This window comes from Convolutriloba macropyga, unplaced genomic scaffold, assembly GCF_964194025.1.
Source record: "Convolutriloba macropyga unplaced genomic scaffold, txConMacr16.3 SCAFFOLD_957, whole genome shotgun sequence".
Lineage (NCBI taxonomy): Eukaryota > Metazoa > Xenacoelomorpha > Acoela > Convolutidae > Convolutriloba > Convolutriloba macropyga.
The window spans coordinates 38,344-60,593 of record NW_027450641.1 but is presented as its reverse complement, the minus strand read 5'-3'; the positions used below and the strand labels follow the sequence as shown (position 1 = coordinate 60,593).

The window sequence follows — 22,250 nt, the reverse complement described above, 5'->3', positions numbered from 1 at the left end:
ATTGAGATGAAAGCGCTGTATAAATTTTGAAACTTTAGTTAGCCAATGTCAGAGGACCCCAGTGCTGTGTTTTTTGTTTTGATTTTTGCAGATCAGAAAAATTAAAAAAGTACAATTTTAAAATTTGATTTTCTCACCAAATGGCAAACTGTGTACTTAATTCCTTCAGCCTGTGTACTTAGTTATAGAAACTATTATGCTCACTGCAAAAAATTTTTGGTCGAAAAATTGAAACTGTTTTTTTGAGGCAAAAAATTTAAAATTTCGGCAAAGTTTTTTTCTAATAATTAGAGAAGATCTATCGGAATTTCTTTCTAGTGCGTGGCAAAGTAATTCTAGATTTCGCCACAAAATTAAAATTTGAATTCATATTCTGTTTTGAACTGCTCAACCATAATATATTTTACTGCTGATACTACAGAAGTAAAAAAGATGTAAAATTGGAAACGTAAAATTTTCTGCCGATGTTCTTCAGATTTTATGCAGAAAGTTCTCTAAGCAAATAAATGTTTTTTTTTTAAAAAAAAATTCTGGCTACCTACCTAACGTCTAATTTTTTGGCTGAATGAGCAAATGTTGGTTTTCAATTGCTCTCAAACGATGTTTGTTGCAATTATTTTAGTCCTGTGGTATTTTTGTTCAATTTTTCGCTTGACCGACTTTTTGTCCTCAAAAACGGGATGCACTATAAAGCCCGGAGTTCACCTTACCCCTCTCTAAGAATTCGATTCACCAAGTTTTTTGTGGAGACAATTTCATGGCGTAAAGAGCTGTTCTTAAGCTTACTCTTTGTAAATTTGACCCCCTCAATCAGCCCCCCCCCCCCCCACCACCACCACCAACAATTACCCGTCCACCCTTTGCCCTCAGGTGGTTGGATCCCCTCCTCGGGTTTCATCCAGTTTTTTAATATGGCATTGTGGCTTCTTTACCTCAGAAGTTTAGATCGTATTTAGCGATTACTGATATGGGTTGGGTACTTTGCTCTTGAATAGTCTGCATTGAGATTTGTCCTCCGAGAAGAGAGTTCCCGAATGCTGGTTTATGCAACATTATCAACAAGCTTCTTCAGTGTTGCTTTTATGACTTCCTTTAGTGTAAGAAATATTTAGCATTTAGGAACAGTTGTTGAGCTCTGTTTTGAGGATAGGCTAACTCTTTAGTTTCTTCAGTTTTTATAAGAAAATTATATGTTTTTTTTCTATTGATTTGTCATATTGTTTCACATTCTAAAGTTCCAATTAAAAGTGGTAAGTGCGTGAAATCTTCCAGATAGTTTTTGATGAGCAGTGGAAAACGTGACACTGGTGGCGGAGGTGGGGGTGGTCAGCAAGTCAGTGTGAAAGATGAGCGGAAATTGAAACCGATCTTTGACCTGGTTGACGAGGGCAACTACAAACAGGCCATATCCCAGCTGGACAAGTTTCTCAAGAGGAGTACTTCAGGTGGTAGTACAACAAGTGTGGCTGCCATACATCAGGCTAAAGCACTCAAGTGCCTGTGTCTGTGGAGAATGCCTGGGAGACAACAGGATGCCACTCAACAGGCCAATGCGCTCAGTTAGTTCTATTTTCACAGAGAATTTAATCGTATAGCAGATTTTCAGCGCGCTCGATTGCATGAATACAAACAACAAACCACTTTTCCACCGAGAATGAGATGGTATAGCCCATGTCAACAACACATTTCCAGTGCGCTGGTTTGCGTGAATATAGACAACAAAGCCCAAAATAGAAAGCATTGATCGCTTGGTGGGCCAAGCCGCAGTTTTAACATGATGGGTAGTGTCGTATTTAATTATTAGCCGCGAAGCGATAGTTGGAGGCTATTGGTCTCATAGTGGTTTAAATACAATCCAAATGATTTGGGTTGTATTAATGCGCTGATTTTTACGACTGATGCTTATACGATTTAGCATTTCCAATTTTGTTTGTTTTGAGCAGCATTGCCATCACAAAATTATTAACAAAAGTCTAAAAAAAATTTACTGATTTTGGCAGTGTTGCTTATTTTTCGTCAATGTGTATAATTTTAGTTCCTTAAAAAATTGGTGCCATTTTGTCTCGTTCTGTTTAGACGAAAAAAATTGGAACCATTGATGTTGCTTAGTTGCCGATTGCTACTAGATTAAGAAAACTAGATTGCAAATAGATGAAGAACACCAATTCACGGCATATTGGATTTGTTTTGCATTTTTCTCTAATTTTGTTGTTTTTAAATAGCCGCGTCAGCAATTCCAGGCGGCTATTATTGCGCTCCTATTTTTTTTTATTGTCTAACAGATTTATGTTTCGTCTTACCCTGACTTCTTGGAATTGACTTTCTCAATGACTTCAGCGACTTCTACTGCTTTGCAGTTAAAATTTGTGTTCGTGACTTCCTTTCTGCTTTTAGGTCAATTGCGTGACTTACCTCTCTAAAAATGACTTCTGAACTCACTTATGGAACATTTACTAATTAAAGGTCAATAGTGTGCATCTAAGTAGTGCCAAACTTTTATGCCCTAATTCTTGAGTATTAGAGTCTGGTCAATCTATCTTATTTCGTTAGTTGTTTCAATTCATGGTAGGCCACAAGCGTCTATCGCGGCTATTTTCCGGCAATCTGCCGGCTATGTTTCCGCTTCTGGTGTTTTCTGCTTTTACTGTGTTTTGGATTGTCTACAGATTTACTTGCTTGCTATTATTTGTTTGGGAATTTTTTCCAGATTTACTGTTGGTAAAATTTGCGTGTTTGCTGTTGTTAAAATTATCATTGTTTGCTTGTGATTTGTTTTCCTCTTAAGATTCCAAACTTTTTAAATTGATCTCCCAAACGAAGTTGCCGTTATTGAATACGTGTTGGTCTTTTTTATTCAATATTTCAAGCTCTTATTTGACTTCTTTATGCTCCTGACCGTTTTGACTCATTCATAAATGAAATGTGTACCAAATTGGTGCACATTTCTTCACGTTATTTGAAGCTATTTTAGTGAGTATAAGTACCCCCCCCCCCCAATCGACTGAAGCAGGCTGCAAGATTTGAGCTCGCTCACACCAATCGTTGGAGAGCAATTCTTCTGACGTTAGTCGGTTATGTTTGTATCTTCATTATCTGGTTCAGATCGGAATTAGATGCATCAAATAGATTATATTCCTGCTTGTAGGAGTCTGTGGTTTTCTTTGGTCTCGTTTGGGATGAGGGAATGTTTGGTTTGTTTCCAAGTAAGGTTTTCAAGTTTGAGTTTATTGGTATCTTTTTTGTTGCAGCTGGTTTGTTACTGCTGTCCTCGCCGTTTTTAGATAACCAGTCTGTGTTGGAAACTTGTTTCTTAACAATTTGTTGAAACCTCTATTTCAAATTCTCGAAAAACAGATAATTTTCAAAGTTTTTTTGGCAATAATGGAAAAATGAGGGTATGTACAGAAGAAAATATCAATAGAAAAAAAACTTTTGACAAAAATTGAATTTTCAGAGAAGCTAATTAGGCTGTTGGACGGCCACGAATTATCCGAAAGTTTTAATAAAAGTTGTTTTGCTTTGGTCTATTTTTCGGAAAATCACATTCTCTTAAGTGAAATATGGAATACCTTAAAGCAGTTTTTTTTTGTGCTGGCCTTGAGTTGGTAAGCTTTTTGTTAATGAGTTCAAGAAGTATGTGGAATGTAAGTAGGTGGTCCGCTTCCTACTCCTAGTGGCGTCCGGAATTTTTCCCGCTATGTTTTCTGGTGATATAATCAGGAAGAGCGTAGAAAAACCTTACAGCGAATTATGTAGGTGTGAAAAAATTGTTAACTTTTAAGTTTTTTTATTGTTAAGTTTTTTGCTCACTTGTGGTTTTTACAAACTATTTTTGGTCTGATTTTTAGTGTTTTTCAACAAAATTTGGGAAAAAAATTGAGAACTTTGTTGGTTTGTTTTCTGTTAATCTCTAGATGTTTGATAGCTTATGATTGCTTGCCTGATAGTGTTTGAGCAACTTGATTTTTTATTGCGCTAAACATTTTTTTCTCATTTGTATGTATGCTTGTACTAAGTGACAAATTAATTGATTTTTTCTGGTTTTGGGTTAATTTGTTCGTTTTTTCAACTGTGTTCAATTTTTCTCGGTTTTAACTTGTGATTTCTATTTTTCTCTTTTGATGCGTTCTGCCTGTAGATACTATTTTTTGACGGCATTTGTTTTGTGAAAGACAAGGTATTGCAAACGCGTGTATCAGTTTTAATGCAAATTTTACTCTTGACGCTTTTGCCCCTTTTGTTCTAGAATATTTTTTACTTCTGGAGAGTCTTTTTGACGCTTCACTTCGTTCGAGAGCAATTCATTCGACGTTAGTCGGTTTCTGTTTTGAGATCTGTTCACTCATTTTTTTCGATATCAATGAGAAAATAAAATTTCAGGACACGCATCAGTACTAAAAGGCGAACGTGAACTTACCCTAGGTATTCAGTTTATAGTTAATTGCTCTTTACATCTTCGACGCTGTGTTTCAAGTTCACTAGCCACCGTCAGCCTTTCAAAAGCTGCTATTTAGGCGTCTGTTTTTATTCATTTTACGTTTTGAATGGAATTGAGAAATAATTCAGCAATTCTAGGCAAATACGGTCCAGGTGAAAAATCGAAATCAAAAGAAACGGGATGAACCAATAAATCCCGGCACAAAGATTTAGTGTTTAAGACTTATTGCATTAAGTTAATAAATCTCCTTAGAGTATACTGGTTTTAGTATTTAGCTCATTGCAGCCCAATTTATCGGTTGGTTTCACCATATTTTTTGAATCTAATGAAACTGGAACAAATTATAACACCTTTTGATACGTGCAAAAAATTGGGCTTTAGTCTTTTTTTAACCTTCTTGGCTATTTTCCGGTCATTGGCCGGATGCGTTTGAAATTTCATCTATAATTAACGAATTTCAAGTCAACGCACTCCGAGTAGCACCTTTCGGGTCCAGTTTTACCTCCAAGTTTCAACAGTCAACTTTGCGGCTTTGGTGCCGTAATATGCCGGCTGTGTTTTTGTTTGTTTCTAAATTGGTTACCATTTTCCCGGGGATTCATTTTTTAGGAGCACGTGTTGGGTAAAATGTTGATAATGGACAAAATTCAAAACGTTTTAGATTAGGTGCATAATGAAGAGTTATCAAACCTTGCTTGATTGTACTTTCTGGGTTTCAGTCAAGGAAGGTCCAGAGGACGAGGGTTCTTTGAGCGTGTTTGCCCTCTGTCTCAGAGACATGCGCAAGAACGGAGACATTGAGCAACTGTACAGCAAAGCGGTGGACAAAAACCCCAAAAACGAAGACTTAATCAACTGCCTTATTATGGCCCACGTCCGAACAGATAACTTCAAAATGCAGCAGGTTCGCTCACTACAGCTGAACAAATTGACAGCCAGTCCTAACTTCCCAAACACGGCCAAGACTTTCTATCTATGGGCAGTTATGGCTGTGTTCTTACAGGCCAAAAAGGACAAGCAAAACGGGATGAAAGTTCAGCTCCCGTTAGCGAGGAAAATGATGGAAAAAAGCGTGGCCGATTCTTTACCTATTGGTGCTACTAAGTTGGAACAAGTTGACCTCCTGCTTATGATTTTAGAGGAGCTGAAAGATTATAAAAGTGCCTTGCAGGTTTTCAAGGATAACATTACAGTGTACGATAAAGAACTGCCCGTGTTGCGTGAGAAACGGAAAGTAGAATATCTAGACGGAATGGCGGATTTTAACGACTTGGTTCCTATCTGTAAAGATGTCATAACTGCGATGGGAAATTCCGCCGATTGGTTCTTTTTCGAAAAGCTTATTAATGCTTATGTTCATATCCGAACACAACCAGACGAGCTTTTAGAACACAAAAATGGCAATTCAGATGAAAGTAATGGCAGCTATGAAGATGATTTGAGTTCTTTGGTGGAATTTTTACTTGATGAAAAGGAAAGAAATCAGAAATGCATCGGACATCATTTCGCACTGCTTCATTTACGCAAAATGCTTGATGAGTTACAAATCGAGTATTCGTCGAGTGAAATCGAGTTAGCGTCAATGTCATCATTGGTTCTATCCTTTTACCATTCGTTCGGCCATAAGTCGCCATTTTTCAATTACGTCAGACCGTGTCTTACAACAGAAGTGTGTGAATCGTTTGTGAGTAGTATGACCTTGAAAATGAGTTCACTTGAGACGGGTAGTGGGGACGAGGTGCCTCTGTGCCTGAATGACATGTACAGTCTGTTGTCCATTTGTGAAGTCGAGAGGACTTTGTCGAGGGAGAAAAAAGGGCTGACTGAGGAGCAGTGTTTGTCTAGGAGTGAGACACTGACCAGATTGTACAGAAAGTATTTGCCTTTAGGTGAGGCTCTTGTTCAGCAACTTAAAATACGAACATTAGGTTTCCTCTGTAGTATATACACAAATTCTGTGATAGAAAGATGTTATCAATTCAAGTATTGTAAAACAAGAAAAAAGACCTGAAATTGATGTAACCAGTATTGAAATTACAACTAAACTGAGATCAAAGGTAATTTTTAGTAGAATTTAAGTTCAGACCATGCCTTTTCTCGTTAGGGCAATACTCATGTTAATATTCTTTTCCTGCTATCGCGAAAGTTTAAAAGATATTGATGTACTCAGGAGACGAGCCAAGTCCCTACACTATTTTTTACATCTACAAGCTCAAAATATCCTGATCAACTATTTTCAACAGTGGAGTGAAAAAGCGAATATAGAATTTTCATTATTTAGGTGTCGAACTCCAGTCAACTGAGCCCCAGTTCAGCTCAAAATTCATCATCTTAGCTTCACACTACTTGATCGATGCTTACATGTTAAGCGAGGAACCCAGAAACCAGACATACCTCTGGGCAGCATTAGATCGACTGAAAGAGGCCTCCGTTGACTCACCTGTCGATTCTCAGCTGTTGATGGTTATGATGCGAATATATCAACAACTTGGATTACTCGAAGCATGTTGCAAATTGATGGACAGGATGCAAATTAAACAGTTTTTGTTACAAACTACTTGTTGGGTCTTGTGTAATAGACTAAGTGGATGTGGGTTCCACGCGGAAGCGAGACTGATGCACCCGACGTTGATCAAGTACATCCAGAGTAGTGTGCATCAGGTTCCAGACTACCTGATCCAGGGCTACCGCAACGGGGTGTACAGGAAGATAGTGGACATGTTGCAGTGGAAACAGAGTCTGCTCAAGAGTTATTCATTCATCAAGTGTATCGTGGAAGAGCTCATGCTTGACATTGTGGAAATTGGTAAGGATTATTAAGATCCGACCTAATCTTTTCAATAGACTATAATAGCCACCCTTTTTTTATTAAGTCTGTTTTGAGAAGTCTGTTTGATATCCGCGAAGAGATAGCGGCTATTATTGGAGACATCGTGATTTTTACAATTCAAAGAATTTGAATTGTATTGGGGCGCTGTCTTTTCTTAAGATCTATTCACACATTTTTATAGCTGCGAAGCTGTAAGCTGAGCGAAGCTATATTGCGGCGCTCTTGGTTTTTTTACAATTCAAAGAATTTGAATTGTATTGGGGCGCTGTCTTTTTTTAAGATCTGTTAACACATTTTTACGATTTTTGAAGTAATCGGAGTAGTGATTTTGGTCACGCCGAAACAGGAAATGGAGCGAAAAAGCGAGTGGTTTTGCGGCGTGAATTTTTTTCGCTCCAATTTTAAAGTAGAGTGAGGAAACGGTGTTTGAACAAAAATCGGTTTCTCGGTAGTGGTTTTTTGTTCACATGTGGCAATTTCACTCTGATTTTTACTGTTTTTTCGATTTTTTGGATCGGAATTTTTTTTCTAAATGGTTTTCCCAGTCCATTCACAGCTCATTCTAGGCCTAGTTTTTGGTTTGAATTAAATTTTCATTTCTCGCTAGTGGTTTTTTTGTTCATATGTGCGGCATTTTGACATTGATTTTCTGTTTTTTTTTCTTATTTTTTATGATTTTTTTTAAAATGGTTTTCTCAATTCACTCGTAGTCCATTCTAGGTCTAGTTTTTCTGTTTAGTCAATGAAAATTCTTTGAATTGTACGTCAGGACTTGTCCTGCTATGTTTTTTGTTTCGTCGTCTGACGCTCTTTTTTCGTTTTACATTTGTTCACACAGCAAAGCTGAAAAGTCAAATTTTCTGAATGACTTCTTCGTCTCACTAACGGCATTTGCGCGCGTGATGTCATTTCTCACTCGCTTTAGCAAAAGTTTTTAGGTTATTTGCGTGATTAGATTTTGATCATACGTGACTTACCTCACTCTATAAAATGACTTTTGCACTTTAAAACTTAAGTTTAATTTGAATTTGTTTAAGGTCAAAGGAACTCATTTGTGCAGTAAAGAAGGTCCCTAATAAGAGGCTTCTGCGGAATGAATTTTAACAAGCTTTATTAATATATCGCTGAATGTTTTTACCTAGTTTTTTTGAGCGGCGTCGATTTTTTTTTCAATTTAGATCTGTATCTGTTTCTATCTCTATTATATGGCACGCAGGTCTATTCTTTTGCAGCTATTCCGGCATTCTGCCGGCTATGTTCATGATTTTTAAAGTCAAATTGGAGTAATGATTGTGGTCATGCCGAAACAGGAAGTGGAGAGAAAGCGAGTCGTTTTGCGGCGTGAAATTTTCTCAATTTAATTTTGAAGTTGTTTGAGAAAACGGGGTGTATGAACAAAAATTGGCTGTCTCGCTAGTGATTTCTTGTTCACATGCGTTTATGTTTTTTCACTTTTTTTGCTGGGATTTTTTTATAAATGGTTTTCGCAATCAAGCCAGCGCATTCAAGGTCTAATTCTTTGTTTAGTCAATGAAATTTTGAATTGTAGCTCAGGACTCCTGCTATGTTTTTAATTCGTCGTTTCAATCGATGATTCTTGCGACTATTGACGTTGTTGATTTCAGTGACTTATACTGCTTTGCAGTTAAAATTTGTGTGCATGACATCATTTATTCTGCTTATAGGTCAATTGCGTGATTTACCTCACTCAAAAGTTGACTTCTGAACTCACATAATGAACCTTAAGTTATGTGAGAATTTACTAGTTAAAGATCGATAGTGTGCATCTAAGTAGTGCCAAACGTATATGCCCTACTTCTTGAGTATTAGAATCTTGAGTTTTTGATTTAGAATAATATTTTTTTTGAATAATATAATTAATTTTCGAATAATAATAAAAGCTCCTTTAGGGCCTTTTCCTTATAAAGCCTACGTGTCTCATAAAAATGACAGTCCGAATCTAACCAGAAAGTCTAGTGGTCTAGTAAACAACTGGTGGTCAATCTGTCTATCTTATTTCTTAAGTTGTTTCAATTCCATGGAAGGCCATAATTGTCTATCGTGACTATTTTCGGGCAATCTGAATTGATCTCAATGTTTTGAATTGATCTCGAGCGAAGTTTGAAGCAGTCATTGTAAACGTGTTGGCTTCTTCGTTGCTAAATTTTTGCTTGACTGTCTTTTCGCGCTTTTGTTCTAATAAAATCTGTGACTTGTCCAATGACCTTTTCATGCGTCACTTGTTAATTTCTAGTGATTTCAATTACTCTTTCCTTGAAGTTGCTGATACAAATGCGATTGTTAGCGGTTGATTCGCAAAGCCGTTGTAGCTGAGTGGTTAAAAAATCTGACTGCTATCTTGGATATCTCGGGATCGAGTTTTTGCAGGAGTTTTTTTAACTTTAAAAAATTTCTCAGCTACACCCCTAAATTAAATCCCCCCGCCTGTCTATCGAGAGCAAGTCTTCCGACGTTGTCCGTTTATGTTTACTAATTTTTTTGTGAGCGAAGTTTGAAGCCGGAAATAAAATGCTTGAATTAAGGACGGATTGCAGAACAAAACTTGTGTGTGGAGTGAACAATTTTTTTCATACCGCTGTCTTTGAGAATAATTTTTCTGTAAGCGAGCATTTTTTTGGTCACGTTAGGCTTTTTCAAGTAGTTATTTAAATTGTGAATATTTTGCTGTTAGAAGGTTTGATTAGGCCATACTAATAAGTGAAAAATTGTAGTGACTGTGTTCTCAAGTTCTATGACTTTTAATCTGTTTTCTGCTAATTTGTAGGTTTTGCAGGCATTTTGTTGTTTCTAGACTGTTTAAGCAATTTTTGATAATGGGTTTTTGTTTTATTGCATTTATTGGGGACTGAATGCTCTGATTGCTCAAAGGAGTTTTTGAGTATCAGTCTGTTGAAGTTTTGATGCTATAAAACTATTTTGTTGAGAAATTTGACACAAAATCGAGAAATTCTAACTTTTATTGTCAATTTCCAGTTTTTCGGTTTCCCATTGAAATTGGATACGCTTGTATTTCCTTTTGTTGCTCAAGCATTTTAATGATGTCAATGTAATGAATTAACATATCTGTTTTATGTGCTTTTCTTATAAACAGTTGAATATTTCTTTTCTAAGTTCAGTTTGTCCTTGAGGCTAAATATATCATTAATTGCCCTCAAATTGCTTTCTTCATTTTTTTAATTGGTGAAAATATTTATTAGTTTCTTCTGCCCCAGTCATTCCAGTAATTATTCCGGCTATGTTCTTTAATCAGTCGAGTTGTTCTAAAACAGGATGTAAAGGTCAATGCCGCACGTGTTAAAACTTTGATTTTTGTTTGTTGTTGAACAAAACTGCAGAACGGAGAAAAGAAAGTTGGTTTTGTCTATAGGAGTTTGTAAAAGTTAAGCAAGAAAAATAGATGAGAAAAAGCTGTTAAGGGGGTGTGAAATTTGCTCTAAGCGAACAAAATTTTTGATCAAGTTCGGTTTTTTCAAACAGTTTAGTAGTTTCAACTCTTCAACTTTTTTCAGCCGATATGCTTATTTCAGTAACGTATCTTAAACCATTGCTGTACGTTTGACTGTCTCCAATGAATTTTAGTCTTTAGATGAATTTTTGAGATTTTTTTGTTATTTTGCCTTTCTGGTTTCTTTTTTTTAAAGTTTTGTATCTTTTTATTATAATTTTTTGTTTGGGGAGTTTTTTATGTTATTCAATTATTTTAGCTATTTTTGTAGCTGTTGCAATGCTTCCTATCAGTTTTGAATTGTTTTTGATAAAGAATAATGATTGAATTTTGACAAATTTTGTAGTATTTCCGAATTTTTCTGCCTATTTTCTGCAATTCTTCTCTGGTCTTCATTTTTATCGATCGTTGAATTAGAATAGTTTCTACTAGTGCAGGGAACTTTTACAGATTTTATCTTTGAGTTCCCACTTAAATAGATGCCTATTGCGCATGGGAATGTAAATTTAACAGTTGATTAAAACTTTCACGAACAGAGCACTTTTTGTCGAAAAGTTTGAAAGTTGAGGTTTTTGTTAATTGCTTCAGAACTGGAGAAGTGTTCTGCAGTACAATATGCCTAATTAATATTTTTCATTTCCATCAAAGAAAGCGTCGGGTGGTATCCAGAATTCTTAGCGCTGTTTTTTTTTACTTTGAACAAAAATTTGTTTCGCTTTACCTTGGTTCATAGCTTGAACATTTTGAGTGAACATTCTTCTCTAATTATGTTTAAAGTGTTATAAAGCAGTATCTTCTGAAACAATTTAGAATCAACAGAGACAGTATTGAAAAAGAAAATAAATCGAAATCAAAAATAAAAACGGGATAAACCCTAAAGCCCAATTTTGGATGCCCGCGAATTGATCTTCGTTCATATAGACCTTAGTTAGCATTTCTATTACTTATTTTTGTTGATAATAGCCCCTGTATCCTCTCATTACGAAACAATTCTTGTCTAACTACAAAATCAAAAATTTTCAAATCAGTGTTAATTTTGATTATTCCATCAGAGATCTTGAATTGCTTTCGAAGAACGCTCGACTTAAGGGCAGACTCAACAATAGTCATGGAATAAACAACTTTTGAAGTTGCGCTCACGGCAAGATCAACAAGTCGTCTTCTACGAACAAGGAATTGATCGGAATATTGAACAAAATTGCTATTAAGATGAGATGAAAAAAATTATCTTTTCTTTTAATTTGATTGCCAGAATATTTCAATCCTGGATAGCTAAGCGAGTAAATGAGTTTTGAGTTTTCTAAGATTGGTACTGTTATTGCCAATTCAACGTTGAACAGCAAGCAAAAGATCTTAATCAATAGTGTGTCATTGTTGTACTCAAATTTTGAGTAATTGTATTGCATTGAATTACGTTTTACAACAATAGACATTTGATGAAGCTCGCATTTTAAACTAAACTTTTTTTTAGCTTTTTAAGATGCGAGTTAGGACTGAAAAATGTTTGACGTGAACTTCAACATGACAGAATTTTACCCCTAAACTGATATTGCGGAAACGGTGACCTGAGCATGCACAACATCTAATATTTAAAATTATCCTGAACATAAAGTAAGTGTATTGATTCGAAGGTTTTTGCTCAGTATCTGCATAGAGAAACTAGAATTGAGACCTGTAATTCAGTGTTGTTTTTAGACAAGACCAACAACATGGAAAGCAGAGGAGAAGAGATGTGTGAGTTTCTCAGTGACTATCGAGTGGTCATGTCCGAATGGGACGAGTGGTCTGACGATCGAGACCTGGACCTCCACTATTCCTGGGAACCCCTATCCACAGATTGGGCTGGAACCCAAGCAAGATACAAGTCATACAAGCTGGAACTATCCTGGCTCAAGTCCAGATATACGCTGGTGTCTTCTTTCGCACACTTGATTTGTACGTTCTCGACAACGTCAAGTTCTTCACAGATTTCTACCTCAATATTTCAACTGAGTGCAGATTTCAAACTGGCAGTGAGCGAATGTTTGGAAGTGTTCGAAGATCTAAGCAAAGATGAATTTTACCAAGGTTTGCAAGGACATCCCTTCAGTCCGTTTTCAAGCCCAGTTTCGGAATTCGTCAAACTGGGTCTGGACAGTTTTTACTGTCAGTTAATCGAGAGTTTCGCGAGTAAACACAACGATGCCGCGAATGGAGTTGATCCGAAGAGCAATGCTGCAATTAAAATTCAACTGCCTGAACTTCCCGAATCAATCACAGCTTTCGTCCACAAAATATCTGAGCCTAAATTCTTACTTTCTGACAATAAACATATAAAGTCGCAAGATTTGGTTGAATTGAAGCTAGTTTGTGAAGCTATTTCTATGTACGTTTTGTGCATTGGCTTCGTAAGTGGTAGCAAGAAAAAGCAGAAATGTGAGAATGAAAGTGCTAATGCGGTAAAGGAACTCTTAGAACAGATCAGCGAAGGTATCAATAAGTTGATAGCGAGAGTGAATGAAACTGAATGGATTGTAGAAATTGACGTGGACGTCGCAAAGAACAACTTGAATTGTTGTTTGTCCCAAATTAATAATTTATGTACAGCCAAGATTGAATATTTGAAAAACATGTATTTGTGATAAAGATCTATTTTCCTGTGCTTGAATTTATCATTTTGCATCTTTCTTTGATTTCTTGTCTTTGCTCTTCTTCTCTTTGTCATCTGCAGAGTGACGGAAGCTGAAAGTTGACTCAAACTGTTTCCTTTACTTTTTCAAGCATTGATGCATGCAATTTTTTAAGTCACAAAACAAACCGACTAACGTCCGATGAATTGCTCTCGAACGACAGGCGGGGGGAGCAATTGAGTTTAAAAAGGTGTAGAAATTTTTTTTATGGGTGCAAAACTCTGACCTCATATGGGCTCGAACTCCAGCCCTTCTGGATAGCAAAAACGGTCAATCAAAAATTTGGCTTAAAAATACCAAAAGGTTTTTCAATAATTGCTTCAAACTTCGTTCGAGAGCAATTAAAAACCAGAAGTAGTTTTTAGAAAATCAGACAAAATTGGGAGGTTTCTATCAAGTTACGTCTTAGCTTTGCTTAAATCAAAGAATTGAGATGAGGAATTGTTTTTTATAGCTGTGAAGCTGTAAGCTGAGCGGAGCTATATTGCGGTGCTCTTGGTTTTTTTTACAATTCAAAGAATTTGAATTGTGTTGGGGCGCTGTCTTTTTTAAAAGATCTGTTCACACATTTTTACGATTTTTGAAGTCAAATCGGAGTAATAATTTTGGTCACGCCGAAACAGGAAGTGGAGCGAAAAAGCGAGTGGTTTTGCGGCGTGATTTTTTTTTCGCTCTAATTTTGAAGTAGAGTGAGAAAACGGTGTTTGAACAAAAATTCGCTTTCTCTTGTTCACATGCGGCAATTTCACTTTGATTTTTACTGTTTTTTGGATAGGATTTTTTTCTAAATGGTTTTTCCAATCCTTTCATAGTTCATTCTAGGCCTAGTTTCTATCTTTCGCTAGTGGTTTTCGTTCACATGCGGCATTTTGACATTGATTTTCTGTTTTTTTTTATTTTTTATGTTAGTTTTTAGAAATGGTTTTCCCAATTCACTCATAGTACGTTTTAGGTCTCGTTTTTTGTTTAGTCGATGAAATGTCTTTGAATTGTACGTCAGGACTTGTGCTGCTATGTTTTTTTGCTTTGTCGTCTGACGCTCTTTTTCGTTTTACATTCGTTCACACAGCAAAGCTGAAAAAGTCAAATTTTCTGAATGACTTCCTCTCACTAACGGCAACTGCGCGCGTGACTTCATTTGTCACTCTCTAGCAAAAATTTTGTGCGTGATTAGATTTTAATCACAAGTGACTTACCTCACTCAATAAAATGACTTGCACTTTAAAATTTAAGTTTAATTTAAATTTTTGTGTATTTTAGGTTGAGATAGGTTCTTAATAAATGAGTTTTTTTCCTTTTGAAAGTTACTCTATTCCAATTTTTCAAGATTATTTTAATTTTGCTATATATTTGAGTTCATTTTGTCTGCTATCTCCATTAACAGAGAAATGTATCTTTTTTCTGTCCTAATTCTTATGTGCTTTGACGCCAAAAGAATTTTTTGGTGTTTTGTTGAGTCCTCTTAATTTTAGTTTTCTTTTTTGAAGAAGGCAATTTGGTTTCTGCCTTATCCTTTCCGATTGTGTCTTTTGAGTCGTAGGGTTAATTGCGGAGCTCCGAGTTTTTAAAAAATTATATATTTCGTGACAACTTTCAGCCTTTCAGTTTTTTGAGCCTGTGAATGTTTTCCATCCTCAGAATTTTGGCCAGTTTTCAATGTTACCAGATGTTTTTAGTAATATGAAAGTTTGCTGTATCGAGATATCATAAAGTGTCTTTGTCAAAATTATGCCTGTAAATTCAAATTTAGTCTTTTCCTATGATCCGTAATTGATGTCGTACATGCTTTTGTGTTAGCTAGTTTCAACGATGTCAATGCTCAACTCTTTCTCGTTATGAGGTATAAAATTTTTACGAAACATTTTCTTCGAATCAGGTGCGGTAAAAATCAACTGTTTTCAGACAAAAAATAATGGTTTCGGCTTTGTTTGCGGTTTTTCTAGTGAAGTTCCGACGATTCGAGTCGCTTCGAGAATTCTTCTGGCCATGTTTTTTTGTTTCGTTGTCTGACGCTGTTTCGTTTTACATTTGTTCACGCAGCAAATCTGTAGAAGTCAGTTTTTCTGAGTCACTTCTTCCTCACGGTGTTTGTGCGCGTGACGTCATTTCTCTCTCTCTCTCTCTCTCTCTCTCTCTCTCTCTTTCTCTCTCTCTCTAGCGGAGGTTTTAGGATCATTGGCGTGATAAGATTTTAGTCATACGTGACTTACCTCACTCAATAAAATGACTTTTGCACTTTAAAAGTTTAATTTGAATTAGTTTAAGGTCAAAGGAACTCATATATGCAGTAAAGGCCCCTAATAATAGGCTTCTGCTTGATGAATTTTAACAACCTTTATTAATTTATCGCTGGATGGTTTTTACCTAGCTTTTTGAGAGGCGTCGATTTTTTTTCAAATTTAGATCTGTTCCTATCTCTATTAAACGGAACGCAGGTCTATTCCGGCAATCTGCCAGCTATGTTCATTGCTGTTCGGAAATTCAAAGTATAACTGAAAAGGGAGAGTCAAAATTTTCATCAAAGCTATTCAAAAAGTAATAAAAATAGTTTTTGGCTATCATTTTGGTATCACCAAAGGGTACTACTATCTGATGTTTTAGGGTTTTTGAATTAAAGAAATTCGGATTTAAGGGATTCGAATGTTAGGGAAACAGTTTCCTGTGTTTTTTGGATGGTAAATTTTCCTTATGGCTGAGAGCGCACTTGACCTCGTACCACCCACGCACTGTCTGATCCACGGTATCTCGGGAGAGGTGTCTCCAGGCCTCCACAGGATAGAAATGTTTGTATTTATTCCTGGAAACAGCAAATATTGTGAATTGTTTGGTTAGATTTTGTCCCCAAATTGGAGGGGCTAATTATAAACGTAAAAGGAACATAACCTACTAACGTCGAGAAAATTGCTCTCAAACGACCGGCGAGTGATTGGCTTCGGTAGTAGTCAGCCGGTACTTCTGAGGGATACTAGCATTGCGGGGGGTGAGTTGAGTGGTGGGGGGGGGGGTTCACGCGATGGGGGTTGGGAGATCTGGACGAGGGAGGTCCAAATCGCCTGGTTGGAGAAGGGTAGACAGGGTGACTGGAAAGTCAATTTTTTAACACTAAGAACCGCCCTTGACGACCTGAAAATGTCAAACCAGTTTCGGTGAATCGCTCATTTAGCGACTAATGAGTCGTAATGCTCTAAGAGAGCTGCTCGGGCAGTTAATGCCCTCCGTGAGTCCTGTTGATCCTATTTTTAAGGATGAAAAGTCAACTGAGTCAGACAAAAAAACGGTCGAACAAAAAATTGCATGCAAAAGACCACAGGACTAATATAATTGCTCCAAACTTCGTTTGAGAGCAATTAAAAAACATTTGAACGCTTTTCATTAGAATTGAAAAAGCCCCAGCCGTTTATTTCTTTCTAGAAAATTTGATTATTTTGTAAATAGTATTAAAAACAATAAACATAGTCCACTAACGGGCGAACTGCTCTCAGAAGACGTTGCTTTGTTTTCGAATTTTACGCCAAACCCTCCCAACCCCCCTCCATCTCAACGCAACTCCGATTCGCAACATCCTGAATCCCACCATCTCAACGCAACTCCGTGAACCCAACCCCCTAATACACGTTCTAATGCTTGTATCCCTTAGCCGCAACTGGCTATTACCGCAGCCAACCCCTCGCTGGTTGCATGAACAATTTTCTCGATGTTAGTCAGTTATTCTAATTTTTAGATAAAATAATTTATCAAAGACGATTGAACCAAGTTTACTTAATCTCGTACGAAGTTTAAAGCAGTTGTTAGCGATGAAAATATATAGTCCATCAAGACCTAATTGAATCTAGACCTAATCGAACGATAACGATATTGTACCGGGCCATTAAGTTAAGCCTGCTAAGCTAGGACCGGAAAATTAGCAAAACATGCAGTGAATGCAAGAATTTTTAAATTAAAACCGCTGCTTAAAATTAATTTTTATTGCAAATTGAAGGTTCACATAAAATTTTAGCCCACCATCGGGTACCAATCTCTAATTATTACAAGTGGCGGCTTTTTCGTTACTTATAGGAGAAAGATTTCTGAATTTCTTTTGTTTCCTAATTTTATACCAAATTTTCGCCTTTTAGAGTCTGCAATGTTGTATTGCTTAATGTGGAAAAAAAAGACATTAACATACTTTGAAATGTTTCAGTACTGTTTTTTTTACCACTGAGCTTATCTGACTTAGTACTGATTTACAATGGGTAGTTCACGAATAGCTTAGTGAACTCATCTTCTCAGCCGGCTACAACGCTGCGCTGACTGTTACCCGGACACAGCTGTTGATTAATATCAGGGCTGAATCATACGATCTTCATTCTGATTTCATAAGCTGACCATTACTCTGTTCATGTCCGAGATTTGCCTGAATAGACTGAGATAAATTGAGACAATTAGCACCCATCTGCCTTTTATCTGAGCATTATTTTAGACCATACTGCCTCTCTGGTGTACAGAGCTACTTACCGACTGCCTTTCATCTGAGCAGGGCTAATTATTGAATGCACTCCATCTGAGCAGGGCTAATTACCGAATGCCCGCTATCTGAGTAGGGCTAATTACCGAATGCCCTCTATCTGAGTAGGGCTAATTAGCGAATGCCCTCTATCTGAGTAGGGCTAATTACCGAATGCCCTCTATCTGAGTAGGGCTAATTACCGAATGCCCTCTATCTGAGTAGGGCTAATTACCGAATGCCCTCTATCTGAGTAGGGCTATTTACCGAATGCCCTCTATTTGAGCAGGGATAATAATTGTTTAAAGCCTTTAGTCTCGGCTATCTTAATTATGTCTGTTATACCTCATATATTTGTCATTTTCATGCTTTTCAATGTTTGAGACATAAACTGCTACTAAACTGCTACTAAACTGGAAAAGGAAAAGGAAAGAGTTTAAATTTGAAATTCGAAGAAGCAAACAATTGAATGTAGTTCTTTAATTAGTTCTCTGTACAACACTTTCATCTTCACTCATCAGTTCGGTTGAATGTAGTTCTTTAATTAGTTCTCTAACACTTTCCTCATCACTCATCACTTCGTCAACGAATTCTACATGAGCTCACAGTATGCGCGCCAAATTCCTGAAGTCAAGCGCGCCACTTCCACTACCGACCTCCGCTACCGACCTCCGCCTCCGACCTCCGCTACCGACCTCCACTACCGATCTCCGACCTCTGCTACCGACCTCCGCCTCCGCCTCCGACCTCCACTACCGACCTCCGCTACCGACCTCCGCTACCGACCTCCGCCTCCGACCTCCACTACCGACCTCCGCTACCGACCTCCGCTACCGACCTCCGCCTCCGACCTCCGCCTCCGACCTCCACTACCGACCTCCGCCTCCGACCTTCACTACCGACCTCCGCTACCGACCTCCGCTACCGACCTCTGCTACCGACCTCCGCTACCGACCTCCGCCGATGCACCAATATATGGTTTAGATGAAAGCACCAATATGGTTTAGATAGAGCTAGAATGGCTGTTCAGGGTATCGCTATCTTAAAAATTTTATGCATGACACCAGTTATTCGAAATTTTCAAAATTTGCTATGTGCAGTCTGTGAGTTCTTTGTCTGCACAGTCTGGCGGTGAAACATTCTGTGCAGATTTGACCAAGAATGTAAATTAGGCTGCGAAGAAGAGGAACAGAGTGGGATGTTTCTTAATGTAGTCTGGGCAGACTGGCAGATGTATTTACACTTGTATCTGTCTGGTTCAGTAATGGTTACTATTGAAAGTCAATGGTACAGCACTGCACCTCACTGTGACCAAGGTACGGGTACTTCGTCAATGTTTCGCCATGCCTTTGTTCAAAGCTTGTTCAACAACTCTTTCATTCCTATTCGGGTTTATTGGAATCAATGCTAGCTATTGTGGAGCAATTTTACGGGTATGTTGAATTAGTGAAACATAACCGAATAGCGTCGGGTGAATTGCTCTCAAACAACTGGCGAACGGTTAGTGAGGCTAGCTTTATCTCAATTCAAAAGGGCGTTAGTGAGTGCGCGATGGGATCAAGCGCGCTGTGTTATGGGTGTTACGATATGCAGGGGGTAGAGATCGTGGATGAAAAGGGGGGCTGACGGGGAACGTCAAAATATAAGAACCGCTCTTCACACCATAAATTTGTCTCAAATACAGTTTCGGTGAATTGCATACTTAGCTTCTGGTCAGCTGAAATGCTCTTATAGAACTTGATGCCCTGCGGGCGATACCTGTTTTCAAACGAAAACGCGTATTGAAAAAGGCCTCAGGACTAATATAATTGCTACAAACTCCGTTTGGGAGCGATAAATTACAACTCTTGAAATACAAGTTGAGCAGGATGACATGTAAAAATTGTTTTTCTACGCCCAAAAATTGTCAAAATTTTAACCTGATTTCTCATGTAAATGGGCCTAAATTTGTGTGCCCGTTTTTACACGAGAAATTGGGTAGAAAAACGCGCTTTTTGTGTGATTCACACCAGAAAAGAGTGTAATTTAATTTGATCAACTCACCTCAAACTATTCATTGTCTCCATGTCCTGCACTCGGTGGATCCCGAATATGAAGGAATCGAGTTTGGAACAACAGGACAAGATTGACTTGACATGATCGAAGACGTTCGTGTTGCACAATGGGAGTCCCAAACACAGTTTCCTCAGGTTCCGTTGACACGAGGCAACGAATCCCATGAACAACAGGACAAGATCTGCTCTGTCTTCTGGAATCTCGTCTTCACACCACACTGTCAAGTCCCTCAGTTTGTCAACCTAAAATTTTGTCTATTTTCCACAAAAAATTTTTAATTACGTTGATGAACAGATAAGTTCCTGGAGTTAACCGAAACTGAGCGCAAATTGTTTGAAAATCTCTAATATAATATAGCGCAGTTTTCATGCTTCCAAGAAAATATGAAAATTTCACGCAAAATTATCAGTCTCCAAACTAACTAAAATTCTGTTTCTTAACGTTTCTCTGAATTGGTGAAACATACTAATTGCATAGTTTTCCTCTTTATTATATGTCGCCTAATTTTTAAGTCTTATTAAATATGCATGCAAACACCTACAAATACAACTAAATTTTTAACAAAAAAGGTATTTGCAAAAACAAATTTCAATTGGACTCCCAGGTTTAAGCCTCGAATTATGCAAAGGCCATGCTCGACTCAAAAGTGGTATGAAAATAATATGCTCTACTAAAATTGTCCCTGAAAAGACTTCAGCTCGACATAACTGATCATTCAGAATTTGGTTTGGCCCAAGTTTTCTGAGCTCAACCTCAGGTTGACTATACTTGTATGCTCTCGTATACTATTGAAACTGTAAACTGTCGAACATAACCCCCTACCTTTGACATGATTATGGACGAGAGTGAGTGTATGGCCTTGGGATCCATTGTGAACATGTAAGTTCTGATCTTTTCCAGTTTTTCCAGAGCCTCAGGCGACACGTGAAACAAATCATCCTCGTCTTCCTCACAGAGATTGCTGGCAAATATCTCCAACTCTCGGGTGTCTTTAATCTGACACAGGTAACGCATCAGGCTCTAAAAAATAAATTTGCGCTAAAATTTGTCAGTTTCTAGCATCTAAACTTTGAATAATATCTCAGGCATATTCCTGTATTTTGACAGAAAATCTTGTAAAACGATATTTCCTCTCGTAAGAGACATATCTTGCATAATAAAGCGACCAATTAAATATCAAAATTATTTTTTGTCAATTGCTTGTTGCTCATTTATTTCAAACCTGAACATTCGCCGACTTCGGATCTGACTCGTACAGTTGCCAGTGAAACTTGTCCAGATTGTCAGTATTGTACCTGACCAGTTCCAGTGCCACATTGGCCTTAACTCCCTTGAGGATGATCTCCTTGAGTTTGAGACAGAATTCACCCCCACTTCGTAGACTATTATCGTCACCCGCGGAGTCGAACACTACGTCATATGGGGTGTCACTTATTAGTCCCGGAATCACTTCACACCTGGAGAACAGAGGAAGCAGAGTTATCGCCACTAATTTCTCTTCCCCGGTAGATTATAACCCTCCGTGGAAGATAATTTTACAATTTTATCGTTTGTATAAATTTTAGTGGATACTCCAGCCGCTTAATGCTTAATTAAAATCAGTGCAAAAGTTTATTCACACGTATGGAATTGAAACAAACATTTTATTTACGTGTGATTTCCGAATTGTTATATAAAGAGAAGAAAAAAACATATGTCGAAATATATTGGAAGTAAATGATAAGGAATTGTAATCGAAACGCTGTGGAAGATAAATGATTGGTAGGTATAATTGATCCAGTCTTTGATCTAACATATTTCACATGAAGTTTAGTCATCAACTGGTTAACTGTTTGTAAGCAAAGTTGCTTGAGAAATTTTCTTGTAGTCAAAAGCAAACTATTTGGGTCTTTCCCACTATAGACCCGCCCCAGCTTAGTGGTCAGATAACCTATAGCACCCCCATTCATGGTAATTATACCATAACGGGGGACTATAATTTCATGGGGGGACTATGATGGGAAAGACACAACTACCCGGGTCAACGATCATACAACTTTCTTTGATTTCGTACTAGGTCATATATGATTCTTAGTAATCATACTAGGTCATATATGATTTGTATGAATTCCTGGTAGTCATACAAGGACCATATATGATTTCCTAGAAATCATACAAGGATCATACAAAAAAAAAAATTCAAAGACTAAAAACTGTATAATTTTGATTTTCCATTGAAGTTGAAAAAATTTCTTGGATTTCATACAAGGTCATATATGACACATAATACATTGACTGGTGCCACAAATTCTCGTATAATGTAGTCAGAG

General features: G+C 37.4%; 2 protein-coding genes across 5 annotated transcripts in view; one reads left to right on the top strand and one right to left on the bottom strand.

The window, feature by feature from the left end:
* Positions 1-1,251: 1,251 nt before the first annotated feature.
* On the top strand, positions 1,252-13,401 carry LOC142356055 (N-alpha-acetyltransferase 25, NatB auxiliary subunit-like). Its single transcript, XM_075408034.1, has 4 exons — positions 1,252-1,559; positions 5,158-6,327; positions 6,720-7,244; positions 12,430-13,401. Exons 1-4 carry the CDS (start codon positions 1,283-1,285, stop codon positions 13,353-13,355), a joined length of 2,898 nt encoding a protein of 965 aa, XP_075264149.1. The 5' UTR covers positions 1,252-1,282; the 3' UTR covers positions 13,356-13,401.
* The window catches only part of LOC142356056 (uncharacterized), a 29,400-nt gene continuing 20,425 nt past the window's right edge, over positions 13,276-22,250 (bottom strand). For 3 of the 4 annotated variants that reach the window (XM_075408035.1, XM_075408037.1, XM_075408036.1), the window contains exons 6-10: positions 21,164-21,398; positions 20,764-20,961; positions 19,930-20,183; positions 16,066-16,200; positions 13,276-13,458 (exon numbers count right to left, since the gene is read on the bottom strand). In XM_075408035.1, the coding sequence (XP_075264150.1) occupies positions 13,386-13,458; positions 16,066-16,200; positions 19,930-20,183; positions 20,764-20,961; positions 21,164-21,398 (895 nt within the window). In that variant the 3' untranslated portion in view covers positions 13,276-13,385. The remainder of the gene's footprint in view (positions 13,459-16,065; positions 16,201-19,929; positions 20,184-20,763; positions 20,962-21,163; positions 21,399-22,250) is intronic. The other variant, XM_075408038.1, reaches the window with a different exon arrangement.

Coding starts and splice junctions, on each gene's coding strand:
- LOC142356055 (XM_075408034.1), top strand. CDS start 1,283: ATGAGCAGTGGAAAACGTGACACTGGTGGCGGAGGTGGGGGTGGTCAG. Junction 1,560..5,157: donor TCAACAGGCCAATGCGCTCA/GTTAGTTCTATT, acceptor TCTGGGTTTCAG/TCAAGGAAGGTCCAGAGGAC. Junction 7,245..12,429: donor GCTTGACATTGTGGAAATTG/GTAAGGATTATT, acceptor TGTTGTTTTTAG/ACAAGACCAACAACATGGAA.